General features: G+C 43.0%; 1 protein-coding gene across 1 annotated transcript in view; it reads left to right on the plus strand.

Annotated features, from left to right (window-relative positions):
• The window catches only part of TRPC4 (transient receptor potential cation channel subfamily C member 4), a 143,510-nt gene extending 127,188 nt beyond the window's left edge, over positions 1-16,322 (plus strand). Inside the window, exons 10-11 of the mRNA XM_044419329.1 lie at positions 3,634-3,723; positions 15,587-16,322. Coding sequence (XP_044275264.1) covers positions 3,634-3,723; positions 15,587-16,306 — 810 coding nt within the window. The 3' untranslated portion in view covers positions 16,307-16,322. The remainder of the gene's footprint in view (positions 1-3,633; positions 3,724-15,586) is intronic.
• Positions 16,323-21,142: the final 4,820 nt, after the last annotated feature.

Genomic DNA, 21,142 nt, shown 5'->3' on the forward strand with positions numbered 1-21,142 from the left:
ACCTGCTCCAGAATTTTTGCAGGGACTGACTGGTCTGTCATTCCTGGGTTCTTTTTTCCCCTTTCTTGAATATAAGGAAAACATTTGTCCTTTTGCAGTTATCTGGCACTTTGCCTGTCCTCCATGATTTCTCTAAAAGAATAGACAGTGGTTCTGAGCGCTCTTCTGCCAATTCCTTTCTGTCTCTGGGATGGAGTTCATCAGGCCCTGGAGATTTGAACTCATTCATCCTAACTAGATGATCCTTGACCATTTTCCTCTCAATTGTGAGCTTCCATCTTGCTCCTTCAGCTTATAGTTCCCCTTCATCAGGCAGGTCATAGATCTTCTTTTGGGAGAAGAGTGAGACGAAGTAGGAATTGAACACTTCTGCCTTTTCTTTGTGATCTGTTATTATTTTGCCTCCCACACGGAGTAGGTGAAGGCCCATTTCTTTTTCCCATCTTTTACTATGCATCTCCGAAAGCATATCTGGAGTATGCTTTTTTGTTGCTTTTAGCATTCCTTAGTACCTCAGGGCCATCCTAGCTTTAACCTTCCTTATACCACCTCTGTATTTCCATGCTGTCTCTTTCCTCACTGCAACTTTGCCTCTGACCCAACTGCCAGTCTTTGACGAAAGTTTGGACTCTGCCTTGCTTCCAGGTCGCACCTCCCCCCACCCTCTGGTCCTGGTTCATGTGTCTTGACTTGAGCTGGTAGTTAAAGCTTTCAGGGCCTTTAGCTGGAACCATCTCTCCTCCCTACAGACAGCTTTAATATCAAGGATAGGCAATTGGTAGCCGGGGGTTTCAGTCCAATCTAGTTCAGTCCCTAAGAACTTGACGTTGGTTTCCCAGTAGTGTCACTGATTGCACTGACCTCCACTCTTTACTATGCTCTTTATTAAGCACTTCAGTTGCTTTCTTCAAAAGGTGATAGAGGCAAAAAATGGTAGAACCCCTTCCTTCCCAGTGTAAAATGTAACAGATTCTGACTGTATTCACACATAACAACAACCCATGGTAGGAATGGTTTGTCATTATGTGTGAATACTGGAAGCATGGTTAGACGTGGCATATTTGGTTACCCTAAATCATCCCAGTGAATCAACAGTCAGTTCTAAGGTTTTTACATTTCAGCATTGCTTCTCATTTTGTGTGACACCAGTTACAATGTTTTTCTGCAGTTTCTCCATTTTAGTCAGTGACCTATTCACCTAGCAGTGGTTGAGTTGCCAGTGGACAGGGCACCAGTTGGCTGCCCCTGTGTTTCCTGTCCTCCCTCCCAGCAAGCACTGCTTGATACCTGGCCAGCCCACCATCGCCATGTCCACTGCCTGACTGATTGCCCGTCTTGTGTTCTGCCTAGCCAGTCACCTGATTACCCACCTTCTGGCTGGGTCGCTCACCTCATGTGCTGACTGGCCAATTGCTGAGATGTCTAGTTTGTGTGGCAGCACTGAGCTATCACTTGGCAAGTGCCTGCTCCTTGCATGAACGCTTGCATGCTGTCTCCATGACCTGCTCACCCCACTGTCCCCAGGATCCATCAGGGTTGATGGGATACATTGTGCCATTTGGGGGGAAGATGGAGGCACGTAGAGTAGTTACTTCATGAATGTGTGAACATAGGACACAAGGTAAGAAAGGTATCTGTGCAATAACCATTAGCTTTTTATGATTTATTATGATTATGATTTATTCCATTTCTCTACCAACCTATAGCCAAAGTTCTGTGGGCAGTTTACATAGTCCATAAAAACAGATGATTAAAAATACCATTAAAATACCATAAAATCAGAAAAACCGATTAAAAGGTTTAAAACAGCTAAAAACTGGCAATAAAAGCAGACAATAGCAAATAAAGGAATGACTCTGCAAAACACTTGGTGATCCCCCTCAAAACCTGGGTGGCCAAATAAGTCAATAAAGACCTCAAAAAAGAAGGCCCTCTTAACCTGGTGCCAGATTCAGCCTCAGTAGGATGCTTATTCCAGAGATGGGGAGCCACCACTTAGAAAGCACTCCTGCTTGTTAACACCCTCCATGTTTCCCTAAGAGTTGGCACTCAGAGGAAGGCCTCAGTGGCTGAGCAGATTGCAGCTGGGAGAGGTGCCCCAACAGGTATCTTAAGCCTAAGCCATGTAAGGGTTTATAGGGCCAGCAACTTGATCTGGGCATGGATGCATACAGGCAGCCAATGCAAGTGGGAAAGAACTGGTATTACGAGACTTGTAAAAAATATCAGGAGCATCAAAAAGCGCTTCTATCAACAAGTAAATAGGGAGAGGTGGTGGGACAACTGAATAAGGAGGGAGGGGATTCGGTGACTGATATGAGGGAACAGGCACAGATGCTAAATGACTATTTTGCCTCTGTGTTCTCCTAAAAGCAGGACAAGGAAGATCCGCGTGGGGGGATCAGATGAGCCCAGAGATTTAGGTACACAGATTAGAGTTACACCCCTAGAAGTTGAGGAGCTCCTCAGGTCACTGGATGTTACAAAGGTGCTGGACCCTGATGGATTACACTCGAGAGTACTGAAGGAGTTGGCAGGGTTACTCTGATGTCCTCTGACCTCCATTTTTGAGGCCCCGTGGAGAACGGGATAGGTTCCAGAGGACTGAAGGGTGGTGTCAGTGGTCCCAATCTTCAAAAAGGGCAGTAGAAGGGACAGGTAGCCTTATGTCCATTCTGGGAAAGACAGTGGAAAGGCTCATAATAGGAAATGTTCTGAAAAGCCTGTTTGTATTTATGTTCTGTTAAAAAAATAAATCATAAATAAATCATAAAAATGGGTGAAAAGCCTAGATAGGGAAGGGAGGTTGGTGGCCAAGCAACATGTCTTCTGCAAAAACAGGTCCTGCCAGATGAACCTTGTGGAATTCTATGACAAGGTTTTGAGGTGGCTAGATGGAGGGGGCACAGTGGATGTGGTTTACCTGGATTTCAGCAGGGCCTTTGACAAAGTGTCACATGATATTCTGGTTGAGAAATTTTGGGATAGTCCAATGCATTGTCCAGTGGATTAGGGCATGGTTAAAAGACTGGATGCAGAGGGTAACTATTAGTGGGAAATCACTGGGATTGTGGTCGGTGATGAGCGGGGTTCAAATTGATGCCAGGAAGTACTTCCTGAGAGTTAGGACCCCAATGGGCTTCCATGGGAGGTGGTTGAAGTCCCATTGGTAAGGGTGTTTAAGGATAGGCTGGACATGCATATGGTAGGCATGTCATGAGCAGAGTTGACTGGAGCTAGGGGTCTGACTAGATGGCCTGGGAGGCCCCTTCTGACTCACTCTGTTTCTACGTTTCTAAACAAGTTCTCCCTCTCTCTCTCTCTCTCAATCTCAATCTCAATCTCAATCTCAATCTCAATCTCTCTCCCTCCCTCCCTCTCTCTCTCTCATGTGCGTGTGTGTGCTGTTGTTCCCATAATGCAAAAATAGCTCAGGTTTCCCTGGGTCCTACCCACTCAGCTTCACCTTATTCTCAACTCCTGTGTGATTGAATCTAGCTCCTGGGCAAGTAACCAATTTCTATATTTTCTTTAGTAACTTAAGTTAAAGCCAAAGCAAATGTAATATTTGCCTCATTAAGCAGTCAGCACAATTAGAAGTGCTGATAAAATTGGTCTCTTCTTATCTTTCAGGAGGTCATGAGAAACTTGGTTAAGAGATATGTGGCAGCCATGATAAGAGATGCTAAAACTGAAGAGGGGCTGACAGAAGAGAATTTTAAGGTGACTTTTTACATTGGATGGCCTAATAATGGTGGACTGTTAAGAACTTCAAATGGAAATAATAATCAAAGTTATTTCTGACTAGGAGTTTAGTACTTGGCCACCTATGAACTCTTTTACATGCAAAAATATAGATTTGATACATTTTATGCAGTACATTTTCATTGTATACAGCTTCAATGCCAACTAAAACTATAGCTGTCCCATATGGTTTAATGGATATAGAGTCAAAGACCATCAGCAGAGCCATTTGGGTGTTTTATGAGAAAAATATAAATGGACCCATTAAAAAAAACTTTCTGGACACATTTCAAACTGGCTTCAGAAGAGAATATAGAGTTGAGACTGCTTTGGTCACTCTAGTGGATGAACTCAGACTCAGAATTGACAGGTGGAGAGTGTACATGTTGATTCTGTTGGCTCTCTCAGCAGCCTTCGATACTATCAACCATAGTATCCTCCTGGATCATCTGAAGGAATTGAAAATTGGTTCCATTCCTATCTCTTGGGTTGTTTCCAAATAGTGATGCTTGGAGACTGTCACTCCTCTAAGAAGGACGTGATTTGTGGAGTCCTACAGGGTTCCATTTTGTCTTCAGTGCTGTTTAACATCTACATGAAGCCACTGGGAGAGATAATCTGGAGTAGTGGCACTGGGTTTTATCAATATGCCCAGATGACACCCAGATCTATTTTACCTTACTATCATCTGCTACATCTTCTAGAGACATCATCTCTCCTCTAAGTGACTGCCTGCAGCTAGTAATGGACTGGATGAGGAAAAACAAATTGAAGTTGTATCCAGATAAAATGGAAGTATCTGCATAAGCATTCAAATCCAGGATTAGACGTGTGTCATCTGATTTTAGAAGGGGTCCCACTCTCCCTGGAAGGCCAAAATGGGGTTGTTGATCATCTGACAGAGCACAATACATGGGTAGATGGTGGCCTGTGTAGTGAGTGATTAATGGATCTTCAGAAGGGTCAGGATTGTCAGGATCATCTCCAAGTCATTTCTAGACCTTCTTGTTAGCCTGTTACAGCCAAAACAACAACAAACAAACCCACCAAAAACAAAAACAGGTGTTAAAGACTATCATTTATTTTTGCCTAAGTTCTTGTAAACTAATGCTCATGTCATCAAATGATCAAAGCTTTGGCAGAGATGTTTTTTGCTGTACTTTATATATACAACTGTAAATAGTAGAAATATTTAATGGCCATTGGTCCTCCTCTTACTTCATTATTAATAGTAGCAGTAGCAATAATAATAATAATACTTCATAATCTTTACCATACTGTTGTAGTTTTTAACAACAACAACAATGCTGCAGTTTGTTCTGCCTGTACCTCAATGTTTGTGCGCATTATGCCACAGTAAATTTGTTAAGCCGTAAAGTGCTAGAAGACTTTGTCTCGGAAGACTTCATCTGTCTTCTTAGGAGAAACTAGCTAGCCTGTTTGAATTAAGCTTTCCAATAATGATTAAATTTAAAATCCATTCAATGTGTTTAACTTGAATGAACATGGGCCCTGTAGAACACGTGACTCAAACAGGCAGTTACCCACCAGTTATTGATTATGTTGTGATCGTAATAATACAAGCCATGCTGGATGAGAGCAAAGGTACATCTAATTTAATATTCCATTCCACTCTGTCCCAAGCTGCCCATGAGAAACCCGTAAGTAGGACATGAGTGCAATTGAACACTTCTGCTCATATTCCCCAGCAACTGGTGTACAATTATGCATTAACATGCTTCTTTTAATGTATCCAGAATCTTCCACCAAACAGCTCAGGCTCTAGTAATGTAAGAGCGGAATTAAAAAGCCTCCCCCACTATTCTGTTGTGACCTAGGGGCTGGGACCAGCCAGTATGGTTCTTTCTGCCCTAACTGTAAGGGGTGGGGGTGGGGTTATAAGATTCAAAAATATTGTATGTTCTCCCAAACGATGTTGGGAGGCCAAAGAATTGCATTTTTAGTTGTCCTTTTCTGCACCTTTTGCAATTCTATCCTACCTATTATTAGTTGCAGTAACCAGAACAGCACATAGAAACATAGAAACAGAGTAAGTCAGAAGGGGCCTCCTGGGCCACCCAGTCTGACCCCTGGCTCCAGTTGGCTCTGCTCAAGAAATACCTATCATGTGCATGCCCAGCTGACCCTTGAATGCCCTCACCAATGGGGCTTCCACCACCTCTGGTGGAAGCTCGGGGTCCAAACTGTCAGGAATTACTTCCTGGCATCTAATTGAACCTTGGTTCCTTGAGCTTGGCTCTGTTAGACCATGTCCTGCCTTCCTTTGCAGGGGAGAACAGGTCTTTACCCACCTCCATGTGGAACCTCCTCACATACCAATGTGTTGCCAGCTGATCCGCTTACAGTCTCCTCTTCTCTGGGCCGAAAAGACCCAGTTCCCTCAGTCTCATCTCATATGGTGAGACTGCAATCCAGCCACCATCCTTGTGGCCCTATGCTGCACCAATTCTAACATGGCTGTATCCTTCCTGTAATGCAGAGCCCAGAACTGAACACAATACTCCAGTTGTAGGTACACCAGTCATATAGAGTGGCAGTAGTGCCTCTCTCGATCTAGCAGCCACGCTTCTGGCTTTGCAGCCAAGGGAAGCGTTTGCCCTCTTTAAGTGCCATGTCACACTGCTGACTAATGTTCAGTCTGCTGTTGACAAGTACCCCAAGATCCCTTTCACAAGTGCTGCTCTCCATCCACTTATCTCCTAGTCTGTACCTGTGACACCAATTCCTATGCCCCAAGTGCAAGACCTTGCATGTATCCACATTGAATGCCATCCTGTTGTCTCTGGCCTACTTCCATAGTCTATCCAGATTCTTTTGGATCCAGAGTACCTGCTCCTCAATTGTAGCCACCAGCCCCGTTTTAGTATTGTCTATGAATATGATCAGCAGACTGGTCACCCCCTCTTCCAAGTCATTGCTGAAAATATTGAAGAAGATTGGTCCCAGGACAGAGCCCTGGGGGACCCCATTCATCACTGGCCATCATCCCAGTGATTCCCCACTAATAGTTGCCCTCTGCTTTCGGTTCATCAACCATGTCCTAATCCATTGGGCAGTGCATTGGTCTATCCCAAAACTCTTCAATTTGTTTAAAGCATTTTGGAAATCCCACTAAAATATAGTTACATGGTTCCCAGTGGGAAACAAGAACTATCATCTGGTATAGCATTTTCACAGCTGTGCTCCATTAGATGCTTGCTTAGACTTTGTGGTCCAACAATGAAGAATAGGCTTGCACATGGTAGCAAGGCATGACATGAAAAACTGATAATAATGTAAACCCAGTTCATTTTTGCATTAATTATGCAAATAAAACCACAATTTTAAGAGACTAGAATGTAATATAGCTCACATAATATTTTGCCCCCTCTTAACACCCTAATAGGGTAAGGGGGTTTGAGAGTGTCAGAGAAGCCAAGAACAATGTCACTAGGAGGTCCAACCACTTCACTACGCTTGTCTCCCAGCAGAATCTCCCAAGATAGATTGCTGAAAGCAGAGACGCCAGACTAAGATGCATCTACCCTCATCAGGAGGAATGGTCACATCAAAAGAAAAGAAGGAATCTCTAATTGTGATGGGGGCAGCTACTGAGCAGCAGTGGTACTTGAAGGCAAAACTGGCAGAGAGTCTTTCATATACAGTGTTAGTGATGTTCATGCTAACTCTGTTAGTACTGTGCAGGAGAGGACAATGGTAAACCACTTATATTAATAGTCTTACCTATTGTGAAATAGTTCAGAATGACACAAGAGATGGTGTCAGAATATGTGGCTTCCAGGCTGGAAAGCGCTCAAGCAGCTATTGTGGAAGAACAAAGGACAAATATGAATATTGCTGTTGCTAATGACATAATTTGATCAAAGTTAAAAGGTAGTTTACTGCTGACATGTACAGAAGGAAAAGGAAAGTCCAATATTATACAAAATATGCAGTTGGAACATGGAACATGAGAAGTATGAACCAAGGCAAGCTGGAAACTGCTAAGCAAGGAATGGAATAGATGAACATCACACTACTTGGTGTGAGCAAACTAAAATGGACTGGGATGGGACATTTTCTATCAACATATCATCATCATTATTTTATTTTGTGCTGCCTAATACCTGAAGCTCTTCGGTCAGTTTACAACAATCCATTAAAATACAATCTAAAATAGTCCACGTTATTAAAAAGTTGAGAAAAAAGTTGCCATACAAAATTTAAAGCACGTTGCCTCTGTGTTCTCTCCAAAGCAGAATGGGGGAGATCTACATGGGGGAACCGATGAGTCTGGGGATTTAGGAGCACAGATTAGAGTCACTCCACCCCCAGAAGTTGAGGAGCTCCTCAGGGCACTGGACGTTACAAAGGCACAATTGGTGGGGGTACTCTTGCGCCCGTTGCCCTCCATTTTTGCGGCCTTGTGGAGAACAAATGAGGTTCCAGAGGACTAGAAGGTGGCGTCAGTGGTCCCAGTTTTCAAAAAGGGTAGTAGAGGGGACATGGGAAATTACCAACTGGTTAGCCTTACGTCCATTCTAGGAAAGACAATGGAAAGGCTTCTAATAGTGAGAGATCTTGTAACACTCAATAGGGAAGGGAGGTTGGCAGCCACATAACACGTCTTCCACAGAAACAGGTCCTGTCAGACAAACCCTGTAGAATTCTATGGAAAGGTTTTGAGGTGACTAGACAGAAGGAATGGTGAATGTGGTTTACAAAGTGCCACATGATATCCTGGTTGAGAAATTAAGGAGTTTTTGGATAGACCAATGCACTGACCAATAGAGTAAGGCATAGTTGACAGACCAAAAGCAGAAGGTTGCTATTAGTGGGGAATCAGGATCTGGACAGACTATGGAAGTGGGCAGGGGACAACAGGATGGTGTTCGATATGGAGAAGTGCAAGGTCTTGCATTTGGGGCATAGGAATGGGTGTCATAAGTACTGGTTATGGGACAAGTGGCTGGAGGGCAGCACTTGTAAAATGGATTTTGGGGTACTGGTTGACTGCAGGTGAAACATGAGTCAGCAGTGTGACATGGCAGTCAAGAGGGCAAATGCCACTCTTGGCTGCATAGCCAGAAATGTGGCTTCTAGATCGAGAGATGTATTACTACCACTCTATACTACTTTGGTGTGCCCACAGCTAGAGTACTGTGTTAAGTTCCGGGCTCTACATAACAGGAAGGATATAGCCACGTTAGAATTGGTGCAGCATAGGGCCACAAGGATGGCGGCTGGATTGCAGGGAAAGCCATATGAGGTGAGACTGAGGGAACTGGGTCTTTTCAGCCCAGAGAAGAGGAGACTGTAAGCGGATCAGTTGGTGACACATCAGTATGTGAGGGGGTTCCACATGGAGTTGGGTAAAGACCTATTCTCCCCTGCAAAGGAAGGCAGGACATGGTCTAATGGAGCCAAGCTCAAGGAACCAGGGTTCAACTGGATGCCAGGAAGTAATTCTTGACAGTTAGGACCCGGAGGGTATGGAATGGGCTTCCACCAGAGCTGGTGGAAGCCCCATAGGTGAGGGCATTCAAGGGTCAGCTGGACATGCACATGATAGGTATTTCTTAAGCAGAGCTGTCTGGAGCCAGGGGTCAGACTGGGTGGCCCGGGAGGCCCCGTCTGACTCGCTCTGTTTCTATGTTTCTATAAATTTTTAATAACTTAAACAAGATAAAATGTGATTGAATCTTATTAAACAATTAACAAAGCCCCAGTAAACTAATTTAATGTGCCACAGTAGAGGATAGCCTTAAGCTAGTGTGAAAAAGATGGAAAGGTTATCACCAGGTGGGCCTCAGTGGGTAGCTTGTTGCCACCTTCTCCTTGCTGGCACCTCCCTCAGAGGTAGTAGTCAGAGGCAGGCCACAGAGATTGATCATACTGTTTTGGTAGATAGTGGTTGGGAGAGGCATTCCATCAGTTACTGTGGTCCTAAGCCATGTATGCGTTAAAAGCTGCACCTTGAATTGGGCTCAGAAGCAAATAGGCAGCCAGAGAAAGTGGGCCAGAATTGGTGTTATATGCTCAAACCATCTGGTTCCTGTTACTAATCTGGCTGCCACATTTTGCACAAGCTAGTTTCCAAACAGTCTTGAAGGGCAGCCCCACATAGAATGCATTACAATAATCTAGTTTAGCGATTACCAGAGCATAGAATACTGATAGTAGGCTCTCTCTGTCCAGATAGGGGTGTGGCTGGGCCACCAGCTGAAGCTGAGGAAAGGCACTCTGAGCCTCTTGAAGCCACCTGGGCCTCAAGTGACAGGGATGGCTCAAGGAGCACCACCAAGCTATGAACCTGCTCCTTCAAGGGGACTGTAACCCCATCTGGAACAGGCTGGATTCCTTCTATCCAGTCAGCAGAACCACCCACTATCAGCATCTCGGTCTTATCTGGACTGAGTTTCAGTTTGTTAGCCCTCATCTAGTCCATAGTCACATCCAGGCCCCAGTTTAGTACATTCACAGTCTTGCCCACTAAAGATGAAAACAAGAAATAGAGCCATGTGTCATCAGCATGCTGATGAGAATACCCTCAAATCTCGGGATGACCTTACTCAGCTGTTTCATTTAGATGTTGAAGTGCACAGACTGACCCCTGAGTAACTCTATACTGGAGAACCTAGGGGACAAAGCAGTATTCCCCAAACACCATCTTTTGGAGCCTGTCATTCAAGTAGAAGAGGCACCCCTCCCTCACTCCCAGCCTGCTGAGTCTCCACACTAGGTGCAAGCCATTTTCCAATTGCAGCAAGCAGTGTTTCATGTAGACCTCAGGAGTTGCCCTCCTCTTTGCAGGGCAAAGGGTTTCCTGGGAGCTGCTCTTAGCAGAACCTCAATCCAGGCCCAATGTCAGCAAGGCTGACAAGATGGTACTATTCAGCTGCAGTATTTGGGTCCAGACAAACATAAAGCATTTTAATCTGGAAATGACAAACTCAGAATAAATGGAGTGGCTCTAATACTGAGGCAAGATACAGCACAGGCAGTAATTGGCTATAATGCAATATCCAACTGAATAGTATCCATCATAGTTCTTGGAAAACCTGGCAGTATAACTATCATTCAAGTGATGGTTCCAAGAAGCAGCAGCAATCTGTTTATGCAAGCATTGAAGTAGAAAATTGACAAGGAAATTGGTAACAGCAAAACAAGAAATGGTGGTAATCATAGATGACTAGAACACAAAAGTGGGAAACAAAGCGAAAGTGCTTTAGAAGAATTGGTCTAAGAATGAGAGATGAAACAGGAGATCAGCTTTGTGAAGCCAACCACAAAAACCTGGTTCATAGTCAGTTTGAGTTCAGTAATGCAATCTGTTATTTATGTGGACTTCCTCATGAATGTTAAGTTGTATGTACACTCTGAGGGATGGTGCAGGACAAGAGAGCCTGGAGGAATGTTGTCCATGGGGTCATGATGGTCTGGGCATGACTTTGCAACTAAACAACAACAACAACAACAAAGCATTATGCGTTCATTACTGATCTTTTCAGATTGAGCTTGACTCTTATTTTTCATATTAATGGCTCATGGCCACTAGCCCAATCTGTTCCTGGTTTTGCTTGGCAACAACAATACACTTCATCTCTTACTTCCAGTTACATAGTAAATTTCTAAATTGGCCATCTGGTGATATTCAATGTATTCTACACACCTGAACTATAAGAACTTTGGACTGAAACCAGTGATATTATTAGGGAAGGCAATTATTGAAGCAAAAAGAGAGTGAAAAGCCAAGTTGAATGACAGAAGATATACTAACAATTGCTAAAGAAAGCAAAACTTGACAGAAATAATCCCGAATGAGACAATATCAGCAACTATCATGTAAGAGAAAATGAACTATTATAATTATCATTGCAATTAAACAAAAGAGAACAAGATCCAAAAAACCCAATGGAAAATTCAAACCTAGATAAGGAATGCTGAAAGATCAATAGGGGAACATAATATTGGAGAAAATAAAAAGAAGGTGGGAACAATAAATGAAGAGATCAAAATACAGAAGAAATAAAAAGGTAACAGACTCCTTCACAGAAGAATCCTATGCTTGCAAGTATTAGAGTGAAAGCTGCTCTGAAAGCACTTGGGATGAACAAAACACCTGGATTAGATGGCGTACCAGTGTAACCATTCCAGGCTGCATAGACTGAATAGATAAAAAAAAATATGCCAACAAATATAGAAAACAAAACAATGGGCGACAGACTAGAAACATTCCACATGCATTCCACTCCCCAATGAAGGCGATGCTAAGGTTTGCAGCTAGTATAAGACCATTGTTCTAATTTCTCATGCATTAAAAGTGAAGCTCAAGCTATTGCAACAAACATTTTTAAATTATAAAAGGTAAGATGAGAAGTGAGAAAGCCTGATATTCAAGCAGGATTCCAAAAAGGAACAGGCACTTGAGTTCACATTGCAAATATATGTTGGCTACTGGAGCACCCCAATCTGAAAATAATTTCAAAAGAATACCTATAGATTATAGCAAAGCTTTTGCCTGTGTGGATCACAAGAAGCTATGGATGGTTGCAAAAGAAATGTCATGCCTCAGCATGCGATTGTTCTGATGTGTAAGCTGTATTGTGTGCAAGAAGCTACTTTGAGGACAGAATTTGGAGAATCAGAATGGTTTCCTATAGGAGAGGTATCAGACAAGAATGTCTTTTCCTACCTGTTCAATCCATACACAGAGTTAATGGAAAGATGGATTAGGATCAGAATGAGGAGTGAAAATTGGTAGAATGATCAATCATCAATGCAAATGAGTGCATAGCACTAGCAGAAAGAAGCAATTAATTGAAACAACCCCAGATGAAAGGGAAATAAGAAAGTACAAAAGCAGGACTACACCCCAGAACTTCGAAGAAAAGGAGACTTGAAGGGCAGCATTGAAGGAACTAGAAAAGATAAAGTGTAAGGATGTTTTACTGGAGACCAAGGCCAAGATCATTCACACTATTTTATTTCCAATCAGTATGTCTGGATGTGACAGCTGGACAGTGAAGAAAACTGAAAGGAAGAAAATGAATGCATTCAAAACATGAGGCTGGAGGAGAGCTTTGCAAATACACTGGTCCATCAAAAGGATTAACAAATTAGGCCAGAACTTTCTCTGGGAGCAGAAATGACAAAACTGAGGCTCTCATACTTTGGGCACATAACAGGAAGGGAAGACTCATTGGTGAAGGCAATACTGTTAAGAAAAAATCAAAGGCAGAAGGAAAGGAAGACCATCTACGGGATGGATTGATTCTATAAAGGAAGCCACGGCCTTGAGTTTACAAGACCTGAGCAGGGCTGTCAGGGCAGGGCATTTTGGAGGGCATTCATTTGTAGGGTAGCCATAGGTTGGAGACAATTTGATGGCATGTAATAACAACAATAAACAAAATTCCTCACAAGAATATTGCAAGGCTTTCGATATGCTGCCATACAACATTCTGATTAGCAAATTAGCAAAAACTGGACTAGATGGAAAATCTATTAGCTGGATCCAAAATTGGCTGCTAAATCGGACACAAAGAGTGCTCATTAATGGCACCTTCTCAAATTGGATGGAGGTAACTTAGTGGACTGCCACAGGGATTAGTCCTGGGCCCTCAGCATATTTATTAATGTTCCTCAACATCTGTATTAATGATTTAGATGAGGAAGTACAAGGAAAGATAATCAGATTTGGAGATGATTCAAAACTGGGTGGAATAGCAAACACCCTAGAAGGCAGAATGAAGATCCAGGGCTATCTTGATAAGCTTGCACACTGGGATCAAAGCAACAGAATGAAATTCAGTTGTGTCAAGCCTTCCACCTAGGAAAAAGAAACCAAATGCATTGATACAAGATGAGTAAACGTGACTTAACAGAACTGAAAAAGAAGAAGACCTCAGAGTAATTGTGGACAGTAGGCTAAACATGAGCCAACAATGCATAGCAGCCACCAAAAGGGCAAATGCTATTCTCAGATGCATTAACAGAAGTATTACTTCCAAATCATGAGAAGTAGTAGTTCCTCTATACTCCTCACTAGTCAGACGTCATCTGGAAGACTGTGTCCAGTTCAAGGCACCAAGATTTAAGAAAGATGCAGGTAAATTAGAAAGGGTGCATAGGAGGGCAACAACAATGAGCCAGGGTTTGGAAACACTGCCCTATGAGGAGAGACTGAGAGAACTGGGCATGTTCATCCTTGAGAAGACTGAGGGGGCACATGATATCCCTCTATAAGTACCTCAAAAGCTGTCAAATAGAGGAAGGTCAAGGTCTCTTCTTGCTGATACGAGAATGTAGGACATGGAATAATCAAGTCAAATTGTGACAACCTAAATTCTGGACAGACATCAGGAAAAGTTTCCTCACTGTCAGAGCAATATGACAGTGGAACCAGCTGCCTAGAGAAGTGCTGGGCTCGCTCACACTTGTTGTTTGGTTGCAAAGTTGTGCCCAACCCATCACAGCCCCATGGACAACATTCCTTCAGGCTCTCCTGTCCTTCACCATCCCTTGGAGTCCACCCAAGCCCACACTCTCCGCCCCACTGATTTCATCTAGTCACCTCAACTTCTGCCATCCCCTTCTCCTTTTGTCATCAATCTCCCACACTAGAGACATTCAAAAAGAAAATGGACAGGCATCCAAGTGGAATGGTGTAACTTGGTGTCCTGCCACAGCAGGAGGTTGGACCCAATGGCTTTCATGGCGCCTTCCAACTCTACTATTCCATGATTCTATGAGGAGAAAAAAAAGGCAGGGTTTAATTTCAATGTAATCATAATACTTTGTCAGATCTGGGGTTTCTACATATCTCATAGTTTCCTTCCCACATTCTGAAATCACCCACTAGCCATATTGTTTCCACATTCCAGTCATCCTCAGCCAATTCAATGCTTCTTCATGCATCCTGACATTTACCTGTAGATAACTGCCTCAAGGAAATTTGAGATGGGAACGAATGGCTATGTAATGTAATAGCTTCTATTAACAACCTATGGACTTCTGCAGCAGCCTCGAAACCTTTCACCTCCTAACAAGCCCTTCACCTTCCAGTAGTATGAGAAGTTTAAAGCTATGACCAGATAATACATAGTTGCCTCTATTTCCACTATTGGCTTGCTTTTAAATGAGAATTTAGAAGTCCAGCACGTGGCATCATCTCATTTGGTCCTATTGTATTTGTTCTGTGAGTTATGAGATCTTGCGCCTCCTCTATATATTTTTCTCTGTTTTATGTTCCAAAGGGAACTGCTGGAATTGGCTGTCAAGAACTTAAATACAATATTAATTCAGAATATTAGGTACTATATCAATGGTTCAAGGTTTTGATTTGTCCCTAGCCATTTGTCATAAGTCACTGAAGTTCATTAAAAAGCATATGCATAGCTATTCCATAGCAGTCACAGTGAGCATGGGAAACACTGTACAAGTTCCAGCTACAGTCATAAAAAGTAAGAGGACAATTTGTCAAAAGTTCACAGGTTTGATTTACCTCCTGCTAGTTCAAAAGACTACAGTTAAAGAGATTGTATTCACCTTGTGTGACACAATTGACTGAAGGGATTGAGGGGGTGGAACTACCATAGAATATCCTTAACTTTACTTTATTGGATTCCTCATCCTTGTACAACTGCACTGTTCTGAAACTCAAGGCTCGGTTCTCAAAAGCTGAAAAACAATTAGGGTTGTCAGTGCAATACTTGAAATAGCATTTTCCATTTTTCAACTTGTGTAATATGAATTGAAGTCTTTAAAATCAAACCCTTTCCTGTTCATTATCATGTTTTCTAAGTTTAAATAACACCCTTTTTCCCCCCTAAAACTTTAGGAGTTAAAGCAAGATATTTCCAGTTTTCGCTTTGAAGTCCTGGGTCTGTTAAAAGGAAACAAATTGTCTAATTTGCAGTCTTCAAAAATCAGCAGAGAAGCCTCCTCTTTGCCAGAATCAGATGAAGGAAGTGAAAATGGAGGTAATGAGAAGGTTAAGAAGAAAAAACTTAGCCTTTTTGACATAACTACAATGATTCACCCCAGAGCAGTGGCTATTGCCTCCGATACGCACCATCAGAGCAATGGATCAATAATGATGGTGACAGAGTCTGCCACAGAAAAGCCAAAAAAAGTCAACTTTGTTTCTGATGTAAAGACATTTGGGTTCTTTCATAGACAATCCAAAAACAGCTCTACTGAGCAGAGTATAAATAAAATCTACTCCATTTCTGAAGAGGTTTCCCGTCAACAAACAGAACAACAACATGAAAAAGTCACTGAACTGGGAGAGAAAGCATTGGCTGTGAACTGTGAACTAAACATTCAGGGTCCTAATGAAAAATGCACAGTGGCCACATATAAACAAGCTAAAAATGAGATTTTAGATTCTAAGTTGGACAGGAAATCTGCTTTTTCAGAAATGAAGAAAGCCAAGGCACGGGACACTGATATGCCCAAATCAAAAGATCTGCTGGACAATAAACATGGTTTCAGTAGTAACTCTAGTGTGAAACAAGAGAAAATTGTTCAGGACACTTACATGACAACAAGGTTGTGATCAGTGCAATCAGAGTCTGTATGAATATATATACTGCAGGTGGATATGTTTAAACTAAATCAGAAAATACAGAATGGAAAAGAGTAATAGTTCTGTGGAGAAAAGTAAATAGGAGAACCTTCTGTTTTGTAGCATGCTTTAGCTTTCATAATTTCTTTGACTTTTTTTATTAAATGGGAACATCTTGTATCCTTGTACTGTTGCAATAACCCACAGAAACTTTTAGCAATCTTTTTCAGTTTGAAATAAATGCATTTTCTCTCCTGTGATAGTTAATGCCCATGGTAAATATTTTTCTATGCAATTAAGTGTAGCTTAACACAGATGTGATCCTTTATTAACCATTGTTAGGATTCCTAAGGATGAGGGTAGGCATAAGAATCATGTGTGTTTTCTGTCCAAAAAATATATATATTGAACTTGTTAGAAATGTATCTGGCTATAAATAAAATTTGAAATCAACACTGACCTGAATATTCAAAACTGTTAAAACCTGTAATTTTCTAGTAATTAATCATTCTGCTAGTATACCTACACATAAAAATACTGTACTTGAATTTGAAATTTTATTAACTTCCCATACATCAAAATAAAATTTGATTACTCCATTACTGGGAAGCTCTCCTATCAAAGTAACATTTCTGATAAATTTTGATGAAAAATGGTTTTATCCATCCTTGCTAATAAATCTGCAAAAGCAGCTAGCCTAACTCTGCTGTTCTCATATATATCCCTCTTTGGCCTGAAGGGGGGAAAAAGCCACCATCCTCTGCCTGGTCACTTGGAAAACAGAATATTTATCTACGGAAAATGAGAGGCTGTTTATAAGCCTTGATTAATCCATGCACTGTACTCTTCACAGGTGTTTGTAATCATGTTTACTTTTCTGAATCAAGTGCATTTTGTAAATGTCAGAAGATTCAATACAAATCTGAACAAGAGCACTCTCTTTGTTGAGATGTCAGTGACCTCCTTGTTGCACAATAAATGACCCAGCTTTGACATATACAATATTAATCTGAGTGTACTTTGAGCAGCCAAGCAGTCCCACTAGTACCTTGGAGGGCTATGTTTGCCTCTTATTTATATATTCATTACCAAGATCCTCAGAACTCTAAAACTGGAGGCAAACAAGGGCCACATGAACCCCCCACCCCCGGCCCAATATTTTAGAAACATAGAAACACAGCAAGTCAGGAGAGACCTCCCAGGCTGTCTAGTCTAACCTCAGCTCCAGCTGGCTCCACTCATGACATGCCTACCATGTGCATATTCATCCTATCCTTGAACACCCTCACCAATGGGGCTTCAACCTTTTCCTGTGGAAGCCCATTGCATACCCTAGTGGTCCTAACCATCAGGAAGTTCTTCCTGGCATCCAAATTGAACCTTGCTTCCCTGAGCTTTGCTCCACTGGAACACGTCCACCCCTCCTCTGCAGTGGAAAACAGGTCTTGTCCCACCTCCATGTGATACTCCCTCACATACCTATATGTCGCCCACACTTCTCCTCAGAACCCCCTCTTCTCCAGGTTGAAAAGATCGAGTTCCCTCAGTGTCACCTCATACAGCTTCCCCTACAATCCAGCCACCCTCCTTGTGGCCCTACATTGCACTGAATCCAACCTGGCAGTAATATCTCTCTCGATCCTGCAGTCACGCTTCTAGCTATGCATCCAAGGATGGTGTTTGCTCTCTGGACCACTGCATAACACTGCTGACTCATACTTAGCCTGCAGTCAACCCCATATCCCTTTCACAAGTGGTGGTCTCCAGCCACGTGTCCCCTAACCTCTATTTATGACACCCATTCCTATGCCCCAAGTGCAAGACCTTGCACTTCTCCACATTGAATGCCATCCTGTTGTCCCCTGCCCACTTCCACAGTGGGTCCAGATCCTTCTGATCTGGAGTACCTGCTCCTCAGTTGTGGCCACTGCCCCCATTTTAGTATCATCTGTGAATATCAGCAGACTGGTCACCCCCTCTTCCAGGTCATTGCTGAAAATATTGAAGAAGATTGTTCCCAGGACAGAGTCCTGGGGGACCCCATTCATCACTGGCTGCCATCCCAATGATTCGCCACTAATCGTTTCCCTCTGCTTTCAGTCCATCAACCATGCCTTAATCCATCAAATAGTGCATTTGTCTATCCCAAAACATTTCATTTTCTCAACCAGGATATCATGTGGCACTTTGTCAAAGGCCTTGTGTAAACCACATCCACTGTGTCCCCTCCATCTAGCCACCACAAAACCTTGTCATTGAATTCCACAAGGTTCATCTGGCAGAACCTGTTTTAGTGGAAGCCACGTTGGGTGGCCACCAACATCCCTTCCCTGTCCAGGGTTTCTAGAGCTTTCCCTATTATGAGTCTCTCCCTTGGTTTTCCCAGAATGGCCATAAGGCTAACCAGCCTGTAATTCCTCTACAGTCATTTAGCAGCTGTGCCTGTTCCCTCACATCAGTCACTGAATCCCCTTCCTCCTTATTAAGCAGTCCCACCAACTCTCTCCCCTTCCTCTTGCTATTTAAATGTAGATAGAAACCCTTTTTGTTGTTCTTGACGTTCTTTGCAAGTCTCAGCTCATAATCAGCCTTAGCCTTGCAAAGAATCCTTCTGCAACACGCCTCTTGGGCCTTTAGATCCCTGAGTTTCTTGCCCAGAGCTTCAAAGTCTGTCTCTCATGTGCCAGATGCGTGCACCCGGCAGGCAGCAGACCTCCCTTGCCTAGAGGTTAGGCCGGCACACTGCTGACTCAGTACCATTAAGCAGGGAGTCCCTACAATCACCTGCAGCTGCCTCGTCCTGGTGGCAGTAGATAGCTGTACCTTGGCCCTCATCTCTCATGCAACAGCCCCTTGGCCCCATGTGACCCCAGGCTGGAGTTCCTGAACAGGTTGGCAGTCACTACCAAATACCCAAGCTGCACTTTGGGATGACTGTCAGAGACTCCCATGCCACTGCGGCTGCCAGTCCTATGCACCAAGGTGGTGTGGAACAAGCCATGTTCTGCTTGACCTCCTCTAGAATGCAGTTCATGCCCCCCCNCCCCCCCACCCACTGCCATTGTCACAAGGTTATCATGGCAGAAGGACACACTTTTGTTGTGACCTTTTCTAGAGACCAAGCGGAATGCAACTAAGTTACCATCATCATCATCATCATCATCATCATCATCATCACCACCACCACCACCACTGCAATCACAGGCCAACTGTAGCAGTGGGTAGGGAGGATTCTCATTTGGCCTTTTCTAGATAGGCTGAATAGAGCACCACTTGGCCCTCCTCCCTCTTGTTACGGAAGTGTTTTCTGCTCAGCCTCCTCTAGAAGAGCCTAATGCAGCTCATGCCCCTTTGCTAGCTGCTGTGGTTGTAAGGCAATTGAAGTAGAGGTCAGGGGAATGGGCTTTGCTTGGCCTCCTCCAGAATATGGTTCCTGCCATGGTCATGAGGTGATTGCGGAAGTGTTCAGAGTATACTCTGCTTGATAGAGGAGGCTGAGCAGAACACAGCTTGGATCCCAACTAAACAGGGTTGCAGGGTACAGAAAAGAAAGAGACTGCCCCATTCCCCATCTCCCTGGTGCTGCCAACAAGTACTGGTGGGGAGGGGGTGAGCATGGGTGGTCCCATAATGTCCCTTGGGATACCTGCAGGAAGATTGAGCGTGGATATGTTCCATTGTAAGCCCTGGGTCAAACAAGCCACTGTTCATGGCTTGTTCCACAGTTTGGCTTATGTCCTGCAAACCTGAACATAGCCTAATTTTCCAGAAGATGCAACAAGGAGGAGGAAAGTGCTGTGTTGGTGCAACAGGGGCATGACTGTAAAAATTCATGTGGCTTAACTGTGTACAGTTTGAAACATTCTGAAACATTTCAGATTGCCTTTTCCTTAGAGAAATATAAATGATGTGATGATGATTAAAGCAAAAACTGAATTCATCTTTTACCTGTATGGTCCTTTGCAAGATTTTTTTGATGCTGTTTGACTAGAATACGAGTAGTCCTTGACTTACCATTTCTTTGATTGCTGAAAACAAGGAAGGCCTTTTTCACAGCAGTCCCCCAGCTGTGGAACAACCTCCCCACTTTGGCTTGCCCGGGACTAAGTCTGCTATCTCTATGGTGCCAGGTTAAGGCTGTCCTTTATGACAAGGCATTTAATCAGCTTTAAATAGTACATTAGAGTGTTATGTCGACTGTTTAACGGGTCTTGTTGTTTTAACTTGTGCTAGCTGTTGCAGTTGTTTAAATATGGTTTTAAATTTGGCTTTTAAATTTTGTAGTGAAATTTTTATGATGTTTTTATTGGTATCTATATTTTATACTGCATTTTTATTGTATTTTATGTGTTGCTGTAAACCACCCAGAAAGCTTTGGCTGCTGGGAAGTATAAAAATAAAATAAATAAAAGGAACATGAGATGGAGTGGACCCCAGAAGGGGTGTTTTTGTTGTCGTCGTCGTCCAAATATCATTCCATTCCATATGCCGGACCTCTCCCAAAGGACAAGCCTGTTGTGCATGGCACATTATTCAGTGTTCTCTGTATTACAGGTAACAGGTAGTGTGTGTAGCAGTGCCACAAAGACAGGCTCTGAGGCCATGTTGGGTAAGCTACTATCTTAGGTTAGACAGCATGAATGAAATAAGACTGAATGGTACAGAATGAGTGCTGGAATTCTTGCAGAAAAATGGTCTTTTATAAGACATTTCCCCTTAATGAGATTAGACCAGGGGTCCCCAGCCTGTGATGCACGGGCCTCGTGCAGCCCTCCAACCTGCTTGTCCACTGGTATCACCCTCAAGGCATTTTCCCTCAGACCCACA

Source organism: Varanus komodoensis, unplaced genomic scaffold (genome assembly GCF_004798865.1).
Source record: "Varanus komodoensis strain SLA01 unplaced genomic scaffold, ASM479886v1 scaffold101, whole genome shotgun sequence".
Taxonomy (NCBI): domain Eukaryota; kingdom Metazoa; phylum Chordata; class Lepidosauria; order Squamata; family Varanidae; genus Varanus; species Varanus komodoensis.